The sequence below is a fragment of the Podarcis raffonei genome, chromosome 7 (assembly GCF_027172205.1).
Source record: "Podarcis raffonei isolate rPodRaf1 chromosome 7, rPodRaf1.pri, whole genome shotgun sequence".
NCBI classification, from domain to species: Eukaryota; Metazoa; Chordata; class Lepidosauria; order Squamata; family Lacertidae; genus Podarcis; species Podarcis raffonei.
The window spans coordinates 2,242,854-2,255,084 of NC_070608.1; the positions used below are offsets into that span (position 1 = coordinate 2,242,854).

Here is a 12,231-nt window from a genome sequence, read left to right on the forward strand (position 1 = left end):
AGGAATTTTTTCCTTCCAGTAGCACCTTAAAGACCAACTAAGTTAGTTCTTGGTATACCAAGAACTAACTTAGTTGGTCTTTAAGGTGCTACTGGAAGGAAAAAATTCCTTTTGTTAGGGTTATCTTAGCCCTCAGAATTCCTCTCACACCGGCGGCGAGTGTTTAGGCCGGACAGGAGGCCGCCCCGCCGCCCAGGGGCGGGCAGAGCAGAGCGCGGGCCGCGGGGACCCGCCGGCGCCTCAGGCCTCCTCTCAGGGAAGAGCCCGGCGGAGGCCATGGCTTTCGCGAGGCGGCCCCTCATGGCGGCGGCCCTGTTCTTGCTGGCGCTCGTCGCCTCAGCGCGGGCCGAGAGAGGCGCCGTCGTCGGCTGCGCCTCCTCAGGGCTGTGGGAGTCCGAGGCGCCCGAGGCCTGCCCGGCGGAGCTTTCCCCTCAGCCGGCGGGCTTGGTGGTGGCGGCGGCGGCGGCGTCGCCGTCCTTCCGCGGCCCGGGCAACTCGGACCCGCGTCCCAACCGGGAGCTGCCCATCCTGCTGTGGTGGAGCGGCGGCCTGTTCCCGCACTTCCCGGGCTCGACGGCGCGGCTGGAGTGCGGCGGCGGCGGCTCGTGCCTGGCCACCAAGGAGCGGCGGGCGCGGCTGCGGCGCCGGACGCGGGCGCTGCTCTTCTACGGGACGGACTTCCGCGCCTACGAGGCGCCGCTGCCTCGCCCGCCGCACCAGGCCTGGGCGCTGCTCCACGAGGAGTCGCCCATGAACAACTACCTGCTCTCGCACGCCGCCGGCGCCAGGCTCTTCAACTACACCGCCACCTTCCGCCGAGAGTCCGGCTACCCGCTCAGCCTCCAGTGGCTGCCCGACCTCGACTACCTGCGCCGCCCGCCCGCGCTCGGCCTGGCCCAGAAGGAGAGCGCCCGGCGGCGGGAAGGCCTGGCCGCCGTCCTCTACATCCAGTCCCACTGCGACGTCCCCTCCGACCGGGACAGGTACGTCGGGGAGCTGGCCAAGCACCTCCAGGTATTTATCCTCGCCTCGCCCCAGGAGGAGCTCCCGGCGGGGCTCTGGCTTTAGAATGTATTTCAATTAATTGTGATTTTAGGTCAACTGTGTTCCTTTTACTGTTGTTAGCCGCTCCGAGACCGGCTTCGGCTGGGGAGGGCGGGATATAAATAAAAAATTACTATTATTATCATTATCATTATCATTATCATTATCATCATCATCATATTATTCTCCTCAAGGAAATCCTCACGACGACCCTGTGAGGTGGGCCAGGTAGAAAAGGGATCGCCCAGGAAGATCCGCGGGGGCTGAGCGGGGTTGTGTGTGTGTATATATATATACAGTGGTGCCCCGCAAGACGAACGCTTCGCAAGACGGAAAACCCGCTAGACGAAAGGGTTTTCCGTTTTGGAGGCGCTTCGCAAAACGAATTTCCCTATGGGCTTCCTTCGCAAGACGAAAGCCCATAGGGAAATCTCCAGGACAGCGGGGAAGCGCAGCACGTCTTCCCCACTGTCCTCGGACCTCCTCCGAAGGCTGGCGGTGGGGCGGAGAGACCTTCTCCCCGCGCCAGCCTTCGGATGGCTGTCCTGAAGACTTGCGGTGGGAGGAGGGTTTTCCTTCCCACCGCCAACATTCAGAACGCTGTTCTGAATGTTGGCGGTGGGGAGGAAAAACCCTCCTCCCACCGCAAGCCCCGGGAACAGAGGAGAAGCTCTGCACGCCTTCCCCTCTGTTCCTGTACCTGTCCTGAAGGCTTGCGGTGGGGAGAAAAGCCCTTCTCCGCACCGCCAGCCTGGCAAGCGGTCTCCATAGGAACGCATTAATTGATTTTCAATGCATTCCTATGGGAAACCGTGCTTCGCAAGACGAAAAACTCGCAAGAAGAAAAAACTTGCGGAATGAATTAATTTCGTCTTGCGAGGCACCACTGTATATATGTATATGTATATGTGTGTGTGTGTGTGTGTGTGTGTGTGTGTGTGTGTGTACAGTCATACTTCAGGTTACAGACGCTTCGGGTTGCATGATTTTGGGTTGCACTCCGTCCCGAACCCGGAAGTACCGGAACCGGTTACTTCCGGGTTTCAGAGCTTGCACATGCGCAGAAGCGCCGAATCACAACCTGCACGTGCGCACACACAGTGTTGCGGGTTGCAAACACTTCAGGTTGCGAATAGTAGGTTTGGAAGGGCCCCCCGAGGGCCATGTATTCCAGGGGTGTCAACTTCAATAAAATATTAGGCGCGCATCGTAATAACCCACCCTTTTTTGCACACCTTCCAGAAACCTTGAGCTGCTTGGAGGAAAAGGTGGGTGTGAAGGTAATAAACAAATTGTACAATAATAATCGTCCAGCATCCTCTTCTCCCAGTGGCCTAATGCTCCTAAGAACCTAGGAATGTCTCTGGGCCTGGAGGTTCCACAAGAACCCAGGTAGAGCCAGGCCACTGGCCTTACTTACAACACTGTCCATTAAACTTTAATTAGTTTAATGTTAAGTAAACGTCCAGTGCGCTTCCAACGCCATAAATCTTATCTCAGCAGAGAATTTCGTGCAGCGGTTTAAGAAGGCAGGAGAGTCAGTACCTTTCAGTGAAGAATCCTGGAGCAAGCACTTTGGAACTCAGGAAAAAACTTTATTTACAAAAGAAAAAACCCTGGCGATAAAGCACACATGCTTTTATCTCCGGCATAAAGAAAACTTTACTCTAAACCTAACTCATATCAGCCCACCGGCCACAAACTGAGTGAACTGACTATTTATACAAACTAACTCACATTCTTGGATGCTTAATGACTTCCAGCTGCTCAGTGATTAGAGCGACTTGTTACCTCTTAACCCTTTAGTACCAACTAAATACTGGGAGGTATGGGGCTCTTCCAAATCCACTTTGTGGTCCGAGGCTGAGGAAGTAATTCCAGATTGTGGCTTAAGGTACGAAGAGGCCTGCTGGATGAGGCCAGTGGCCCACTCAGTCCAGCATCGTGTTCTCAGAGTGGACAAGCACATTGTCCCCATGAGAAACCTGCAAGCAGGACCTGAGGACCAGAGCCTTCCTGGGGTTTCCAGCAACTGGGATTCAGAGAATTTGTCCAGTCTTCTTTTAAAGCCATAATAATAATAATAATAATAATAATAATAATAATAATAATAATTTATTATTTATACCCCACCCATCTGACTGGGTTTCCCCAGCCACTCTGGGCAGCTTCCAACAGAACACTAAAATACAATAACCTATTAAACATTAAAAGCTTCCCTAAACAGGGCTGCCTTCAGATGTCTTCTAAAAGTCTGGTAGTTGTTTTTCTCCTTGACACCTTGTTCTCTATCCTTTCTCGCCCTGCCTTTCTATCCCTACCCATCCTGCTTTTACGCTCAGAGATCCATGTCTGTGACATCACAGAAACTTTGACATCATCGTAGCCATTGGCAACTACAGAAACAGCTGCACAACCCCCCCCATTGGGTGGGGGCAAGAAAGAACACACTTTAAACATTTATGCATTTAGAAACTTAGCATTGCATTTGTTTTATATGAAACCAGTCAGACACAATTTTGCTTTTTAAAAAAAGGCATTTATTTAGGAAAATAAACTGCCTTGCTTCAGTCCTGCTGTTCTCTTCATTACTTTCACGATCGGTCTCGGGGAAAACCTCACTGGCTTCCTGAAAGGCAAACAACACGTTGAGTGGGATGGCCTCTGTCCAGCAGCCTCAGCCAGACCCTCCACTGGCTGCTGCCTGGTAACTTCACCCCCGACGTCCTGGTCAACTTCCACTGGTTTCTGCCCATGAATATCCACTGGTTCCATTCACCCTGTGCCCAGAGGATGGCATTGCCACCCCCTGGGCACGTATTTCCCAGCCACACTACTACTTACCTGAACCACGTCCAAACGCTCCCATTCACACACGCAGACACACACCATTCGCAACCTCCCATTTGCACTCGCAGACACACGCCATCTGCCATCCCGTGAAGAATGTCTGTGGACGCATTCACTCACCAGCCGCTCTGCATTCACACACACACACACACACACACACACACACACACACACATACCCAGCTTCAAGTCATGAATATCCACACAGCTTCTGCCAACTGACTTCCAAAGGTGACCTTCAGCCAGCTGACATCTGCAGCACCTTACGGCACCCGCTGGCTTCTGACTGCAAACTCCACCAGCCACCAACACCTGCCAGCTTCTGCCAGGTGTGTTACCAGACACCAGCCAGCTTCTGACTGGGGAAATTAGCTGCCTTCAAGCTGCGATCCCACCCAGCAAGCGAACTTGCCTTCTGCCTGTTCCTCAGCATCCCATTGCGGGATGAGTGCCTCCTTCCTCCTGCCATTTTGCATCCATGAGGAAGGAGATCCCCCAGAGCTGAGTGCCACAGCTGCTGCCTCTGAGGTCTGTGCTGGGAAGAGGGAGAGGCCCACTTTTATAGCCAGGCAACTGACAGGTGCCTTTGTGACATCATAGACAGCCCCCAGCCAATGGGAGCAGCTGTGGACACGTCACCATAACCTCTTTGGGCATCACAACTGGGGCGGCACCTCAGCACCAAGGGACCGTTTGTTCACTTACTAATAAAAAGTCACATAGCCCACTTCTTATCCATACCAGGGAAGGGCACACCCTAAAACTGGGGGGGGGGGGAGAAACATTTTTCATCCTAAGGATCGTATCCCCCTACGGTCAGGCAGTGCAGGCCAGTGGTGGGTGGAGCTAGAAGCAAAAATGAGCAGAGCAATGAATGCAGCTCTCATCTTTGTACAGGAGGCTCTATTGCAGAACATAAGAAGAGTGTGTTGAATCAGGCCAGTGGTCCAGCATCCTGATCTCACAGTGGCCAACCGGATGCTTGAGGGTCCCTCTCCCCTCTGGTGGTTTCCAGCAACTGGTATTCAGAAGCATTTCCTCCTCCAACCGTGGAGGCACAACACAGCCATCAGGGCTAATTGCCATCAGTAGCCCTCTACATAAATTTGTTTGGTCCTCTTAAAACCACCGTCTCCTGTGGGAGTGAGTCCACAGGTTAACTGCTTGAAGTCTCTCTGGCCTGAATCATCCCAACACTCAGCTTCGTCGTATGTGCACAAGTTCTAGCATTCTTCTATGCCATGCATAATTTTGTAAAATTCTGTCACCTCTTGCACGTCTTTCTTTGAAAGTAATGTTGGCTGACCCTAATTAATCCTGGCTGCAGCCCTGCAGAATTGCAAAAAAAAAAAGGTTTGGTGTGTTCATTGTCTTCTAGAGCAATCTGGCTCATGGGCCTCAAGTGACTTGCTCAGTAAAGTCTTAAGTGAAAGTGTAGATTTTGTGTGCATTATTTATGCATTATTTATTTGTGTATGGGATGCAGGTGGCGCTGTGGTCTAAACCACAGAGCCTAGGACTTGCCGATCAGAAGGTCGGCGGTTCAAATCCCCGTGACGGGGTGAGCTCCCGTTGCTCGGTCCCTGCTCCTCCCAACATAGCAGTTCAAAAGCACGTCAAAATGCAAGTAGAAAAATAGGTACCGCTCCGGCGGGAGGGTAAACGGCATTTCCGTGCACTGCTCTGGTTTTGCCAGAAGCGGCTTAGTCATGCTGGCCACATGACCCGGAAGCTGTACGCCGGCTCTCTTGGCCAATAAAGTGAGATGAGCGCTGCAACTCCAGAGTCGTTCATAACTGGACCTAACAGTCAGGGGTCCCTTTACCTTTATATTTATTTGTGTGCATCTTTATCCATTAAAACAACAAAACAAAACTGTTGGGCTTCAACTGTAGGCTAAATATCTGGGTCAGATGGTGGTAGCCAGTCCTGTGCCAATGTGACGTTCCTCTGGTTTAACAGCAGCACATAACATTTTGCCCTTCCCCAGAGTCTGTGCCAGGGGGTCCCCTAACCCCCCAGAGCTGATTTTGAGGGTGCAAGTGAGGAGGGGTTGAAGGCAAGGGGAAAGTTCTCTTGTGCAAGCACAGCAAGTCTTGGATACTGCCCAGAATACATGCCTCCTGAGGATTTATATGATTCTGAGCCAGATGGGTGGAGTATAGATAATGATGATGTTCATCTAACTGGCATGTAACAGACCAAATAGGAGAAAATCCGTTTGAGGAGGGAGAGAAATGGAAACAGAATGGAGAGCCCTGTTTAGTACAGCAAAGTGTCAGGAACCCCCTTCTGTGTACACAGCCTATATTTAAAACACGTGGCTTCCCTGCATAAATTCTGGATGTTGTACAGTGGACGCTCGGGTTGCAAACCCGATCCATGCGGGATGCACGTTCGCAACTCGCGTCTGCGCACACGTGGGTTGCGATTCGGCGCTTCTGTGCATGGGCAAAGTGCAGTTTAGCGCTTCTGCGTATGCGCGACCGCCAAAACCCGGAAGTAACCCGTTCCGGTACTTCTGCGTTTCGGTGGTCTGCAACCCAAAAAGACACCACCTGAAGCGGCTGTAACGCAAGGTATGACTGTAGTTTTCCCCTTCTATGGAGGCTTTTAAGCAGAGGTTGGACAGCCGTCCGTCAGGGATTCCTTAGTTGTGATTCTTGCTTCGCCAGGGCTTGGACTAGATGGATCCCTTTCAGCTCTGTGATCTACAATTCTTGCAACCCTTAACAAACTACAGTGCCCAGGTTCTCTCTCTCTCTTTTGGCGATGGGGTGTGTGTGCATTTTTGATGTGTGTTTAGCGCTTGGAAACATATTTGGATTGGAGTGAGGAGGTGGGGCCACAACCCAGCCGTTTCTTTTTCAGGATGACTTATTTCTGTCGTAGGTGGACTCTTACGGGGCATGCCTGAACAACCGAGAGCTTCCCAGCGCGAGGCTGAAGGACACTTCTACAGCCACCACAGAGGACTCTGAATTCATGGCTCTTATATCCAAGTACAAGTTCCACCTGGCGATGGAGAATGCCATCTGCCGCGACTACATGACGGAGAAGCTTTGGCGGCCAATGCACGTCGGAGCCGTTCCTATATATCGAGGTTCCCCATCGGTACGTGACTGGATGCCGGACAATCATTCCATCATCCTCATCGATGACTTTGAGAGCCCCAAAGAGCTAGCAGAATACATTAATTTTCTGGACAGGAATCCGGAAAAATATTTGGAATACCTGAAGTACAAGAGTCCCGGCGGCATCACGAACCGGTTCTTGGTGGAGAGCATGGAGAGGCGGGAGTGGGGAGTGAATGATATGACCCTGCCTAATTATTTGAACGGGTTCGAGTGCTATGTCTGCGACAAGGTAAATGCCAGAATGAAGGCGGAGGAGGAGCACAGGAAGTCTCGTGGGAAAGTGCCAGCCCCTGAGCCTGAAATCGCCCAGTTCTCACACATGGGGTGCCCGCCACCAGCACCTGGGTATGGAAATATCGAAGACATTCCTGATGGAGACAGGTACTAGCCGTTGTCGTGGAATATGCAGCTGTCCTTAAGAAAGCTGAGGGTTGTGCAGTGCTTGGGTTGATTACATTTCTGGGCTGGTTCACTCCAACGGAGATCCCTCTGTGGACTGGATCATGCGCGCACATGAGTGGCACGCCTGTGATTTCCTGCGTCTGCATCTGCTGTGCAGACGCGATTTCTGGCATCCCGGAAGCGAGTCCCCGCGCTGCGCTGTGCCGGTTTAGCGCAGCACGTGGGGACTTGCCAAGCGGGCAGCTCAGTTCGGGGGCAGCTCGAGGACTGGTTAAATACCCCCCCACACACACACACACGTGGACCGCTTGTGGGCCATGGGCCTTAGATGGTGACCCCTGAATAAGAACATGATAGAGCATAAAAGAACATCACAAATACAACATAAACAGTACAGAATAATTAACAAATCATCAGTGAAACAACTGCAACTGATCAAACACGGGGAACAAAGCGACAGCTAAAAAATAAGCTAAACATCGCAATGAAAGCAAAAGTCATAACCTATAAAGCATTTATAACCTATAAAGCAAAATAAACCACCTTAAAATAGCAGCCAAAAAATGAACTAAGCACACACACATTCTCCACACCCACATGACTCATAATATTGCATTCTGTTCAGCTCATTAAAATATACATCCACATAATACAACAACTCCCTTCTGAAGGTTCCTCAGGCTGGTGGTGGGGCAGTACAGGTGAAACCAACCACCCCCTGATGGCAGACAAAGTTTTTCTCCCCTCACAATTCTCCCCTGAAACAGCTCCCTTATGAAGGGAGGGTGGGGCAAGGCAGGTGGGAAAAGCCATTACCTGCTGGCCAACACAGAAAGTTGTGCAAGAGAATGTGTTCGAACCCAGAAGTGACTCGGAAGCATCCTAAAGATGTCACTAAAACCTCACTAAAAGGGCATTTTCAGGCTTTTCCAGTGGGTTTCCGCACTCACTTTCTTTATTTGCTTTTTAGCTGGAAGGAGATGTGGCTGCAGGATTACTGGCAGAGCCTTGATCAGGCTGAAGCCCTCACAGCCATGATTCACCACAACGAGTCGCATCAGGGGAGATTCTGGGACTACATGCACCAAGTCTTCATGAAGAGAACCCAGCAAAACTAACCAGACTTGTTATTCCACCTTCTTCAGTGTTACGAGAGGCAAGCAGGGCACCCACAGATTTACCAGCACCGAAATTGTGGTTCCAGGACAACTTGGAAATCATCTTTTATATGTGGTATTCTCACTTTGGAGATTACTTTTTTTAAAAAAATTCTTGCTTCCAAGAAAAGGCCAATTCCGAACCAGCTTTTGGTATTGGTTGATTTGCCACTGCTCCAAGACGAGGAAGCCTCCCTGATCTGTGGGGCAAAGAAAAGTATTTAGCATTTCTGCTGCTTCAGCGTCTCTCAGAAAGTACTTTTTGGTGTGTATGTGCCAAATTCCTTAACACGGACTGTTGGGCTTACTGTAAAAGTCCTGAATGGTTGCACTTCAGGGATTACCTCCATTCATAAGTATTCTTCAACATACATTGGTTTCTTTAATATTTTTGATATATTTCATTTAATATGAAAGAGAACAGAACAAGAGTTTACACGAGCTCAGCTATGCAGTATTCAAATAACCACTTCTATACGGGCTGAAATATGTTATGAACTGTGCACCTTATTGTAGTGCATTTCCTGTGTAGAAACTACACAGTTGCTCACTGTTCCCCCAGTGATGTGACGGGTGCAAGCCAGCAGTAAATCACACTGAGCAAGTAGGAGTTAACTCTTTATTAGCAAAAGCAGGATCTGGGAGTGTCAGGCCTAGTGAGCAGAGCAACCCATCTCCGGTAGATCTTGCCCCATGGATCAGTTGCTGAAACTGAAAGTCCCCACCTCCTCACAGCCGCCTCAGTGTTAGAAACAGAGATATGAAAGCTAGGAGCTAAATGACACCCTAAACCTAGGTTATGGGTGCCACAACGGAATGCTATTTTTATAACAAGACTACAAAGCTGAAAATGAATGAATTGCAGCTAAAATCTTACGTTCGTTTTTCACATGATCTAGTCCTCATCTGAAGACGGCAAAAAACAGAGCCATGCTTCCCCTGCCCGCCCCCTTAATAGTTGTATGAGGGTCCCTCAAAACGCTGCCTTTCTGTAAGGCCAGCTGAGAGGCAGAACCTATCAGCTTGCCTGATACTGCAATCATTTCTTGGAAGTCGAGCGGGCAGGAATTTCTCCTCCCATGCCCTCAGCGCCAGCAGTGGCGGTTTTAATCTGAAATCTTGGGTTCAGTACTGCGCCCAGAGCTCAGAAATTGCTTGCACTAATGAAATTCCCAGTTGCAAAATGTGCCTAGAACAATGGGAGTTTTGAACGCTGAGCTGCCCAAGTTCCCCTCCTTTTCAGTGTTTTCCCCAAGCAATCAGACTGTGCCTGCGTGAAGCCAATTTCTTTCTCCTTTTCTTGCCTCCTGGTTCTGGGAGACCGGCAGGAAAGGAGCTTTTTGCAGGAGGAGGGGCAGACACCTGTGCCTCTTCACCTGCCAGACTCCTCTCTCCTTCTTGGCCTCCGTCCTCTTCTGCCTCTGATGCTGGACTTCTCTCTGTTACAGACTCTTCCTGCTCACCAAGACCTGTCACCTCTTCAGTTTCTGACACCTCCCCCCCCTTCCTTTCCCTTCCCTCCCTCTGACCACTCGCTGTCACCCCACCATCAATCCCTGGGCTCTGAGCCTTTCCTTGGGGTTCCCCAGCCAGTTCCATCATTCCTCTGTGTCCATGACATGATGGTTTTATTAGGCTGGTAATGACAGGTAGCTTGATGCGGGAAAGGAATTGGAGTTAGGAACAATGGACAATTTGTGCTGATTTCCGTTAGTTTTGTTTTGTTTGTTTTTAAAAATACAGTGGTTCCTCGGGTTACAGACACTTCAGGTTACAGCCGCTTCAAGTTACAGACTCCGCTATCCCAGAAATAATACCTTGGGTTAAGAACTTTGCTTCAGGATGAGAACAGAAATAGCGCAGTGGCAGCAGGAGGCCCCATTAGCTAAAGTGGTACCTCAGGTTAAGAACAGTTTCAGGTTAAGAAAGGACCTCCAGAACGAAATAAGTTCTTAACCCAAGGTACCACTGTAATTAAAGTTTATTGACAAACGCATACAGAATACAATAGAAATGATGAATGTGGCTAATAGCAAGAAATGTGAAAGGAGAAAAATAAAACACAGGTGCAAAGGAGGGGTAAAAAACCAAGAAACGACTGAGAATACAGTGCCGCATTCAATTGTTGCATATGAGAAGAAAAAATTGGGTCAGTGTACTTGTCTGTAGAGCAGGAGGTTAGTGGGCTGGTCAGTTGAGTTCGCATAGGAGAGAAACTTCAACCATATTGAGTAAAAAAGACCCATCTCGATGAACCGTTAGTGACTCTCTGTTAATATGCCCTGTGGAACTCCCTCCCACCAGATGTCAAAGAGAACAACAACTACCAAGCTTTTAGAAGACATCTGAAGGCAGCCCTCTTTAGGGAAGCTTTTAATGTTTGATGTATTACTGTATTTTAATATTTGGTTGGAAGCCGCCCAGAGTGGCTGGGGAAGCCCAGCCAGATGGGCGGGGTATAAATATTAAATTATTATTATTACAATGTCCCATACTTTCACTAACTACACCTCCTAGGAAGGAGGTGGTGTCGACTTCCAGTGGGCAGCCCCTGTCAATCTGGCTGCGTCAAGAATGCTTCGTCCATCAGTTTAATAAAAGTATCGCCCCCCAAAAAAAACATTTTTCTGTTCACAGAGGTACATTTCTGTTTACAGAATTAAAAAGGCTACGCAGTGGATTGTTGGAAGTATATTCAAGTCCAGTTTTTGTACTTGTATGGGTCAAGATGTGTTGCAAACACTAGTTTTAACCTTCTTCCTTTACCCTTAAAACTCACGCTGTGTGCAAACGTAGCTCTTCAATAAGAGGCATACAAACGTGATATTCTTTATCCAGATACTTGGAATCCAGCACAATTTTCAGTCTCCAGGTAGTAGAGAACACATGCTGTGTCTCACAGGTATGACTGGTCACCTGCTGGACAGAAGTCATGGGGGTGCATGTGGCACAAGAGCCCCTCACCTTCAGCGAACAGGTTCATTCCCTGGAGACCAAGGTGGCTGGCTGACCTGTCCTGGCTGGCTCCCAGGCCCTCGCCCTGTGGAATGCCATCCCATCAGATGTCAAAGAGATGAATAACTACATAACCTTTAGAGGTCATCTGAAGGCAGCCCTGAATTGGGAATCTTTTTAATGTGTAATTTTTTATTATGTTTTTATATATGTTGGAAGCCACCCAGAGTGGCCACGGCAACCAGTCTGATGGGATATGTGTGTGCTACAAATAATAAATTGTTATTGTTCTGAAAGGATACCCTGAATAATTCAAAGGGAAATGATGGTGATTGTTCAGTACCATAGGGTGGGTTTCCACTGCCTCCCCCAAAGGAATAAACAAAAGCATTTCTTTCATAGAATAATAGAGTTGGAAGAGACCACAAGGGCCATCGAGTCCAACCCCCTGCCAAGCAGGAAACACCATCAGAGCACTCCTGACATATGGTTGTCAAGCCTCTGCTTAAAGACCTCCAAAGAAGGAGACTCCACCACACTCCTTGGCAGCAAATTCCACTGTCGAACAGCTCTTACTGTCAGGAAGTTCTTCCTAATGTTTAGGTGGAATCTTCTTTCTTGTGTCTGCTTCTCTGGAGCAGCAGAAAACAACCTTTCTCCCTCCTCTATGTGACATCCTTTTATATA

The 12,231-nt window shown here is 49.5% G+C and overlaps 1 protein-coding gene and 1 long non-coding RNA gene across 3 annotated transcripts; one reads left to right on the plus strand and one right to left on the minus strand.

Annotated features, from left to right (window-relative positions):
- Positions 1-222: 222 nt before the first annotated feature.
- FUT11 (fucosyltransferase 11) lies at positions 223-11,843 on the plus strand. Of its 2 annotated transcripts, none has more exons than XM_053395118.1 (3): positions 223-1,014; positions 6,786-7,259; positions 8,403-8,545. In XM_053395118.1, the coding sequence occupies exons 1-3, from the start codon at positions 277-279 to the stop codon at positions 8,442-8,444; spliced, it is 1,254 nt and encodes a 417-aa protein (XP_053251093.1). In that variant the 5' UTR covers positions 223-276; the 3' UTR covers positions 8,445-8,545. The 2 variants fall into 2 exon arrangements, with proteins under 2 accessions (XP_053251093.1, XP_053251092.1); XM_053395117.1 differs by having other exon boundaries at positions 227-1,014; positions 6,786-7,411; positions 8,403-11,843.
- Positions 3,562-4,634, minus strand: LOC128416995 (uncharacterized). Its single transcript, XR_008331367.1, has 2 exons — positions 4,302-4,634; positions 3,562-3,669 (listed from the first exon to the last, which is right to left on the minus strand). It is a non-coding gene; the product is annotated as an uncharacterized LOC128416995 (long non-coding RNA).
- Positions 11,844-12,231: the final 388 nt, after the last annotated feature.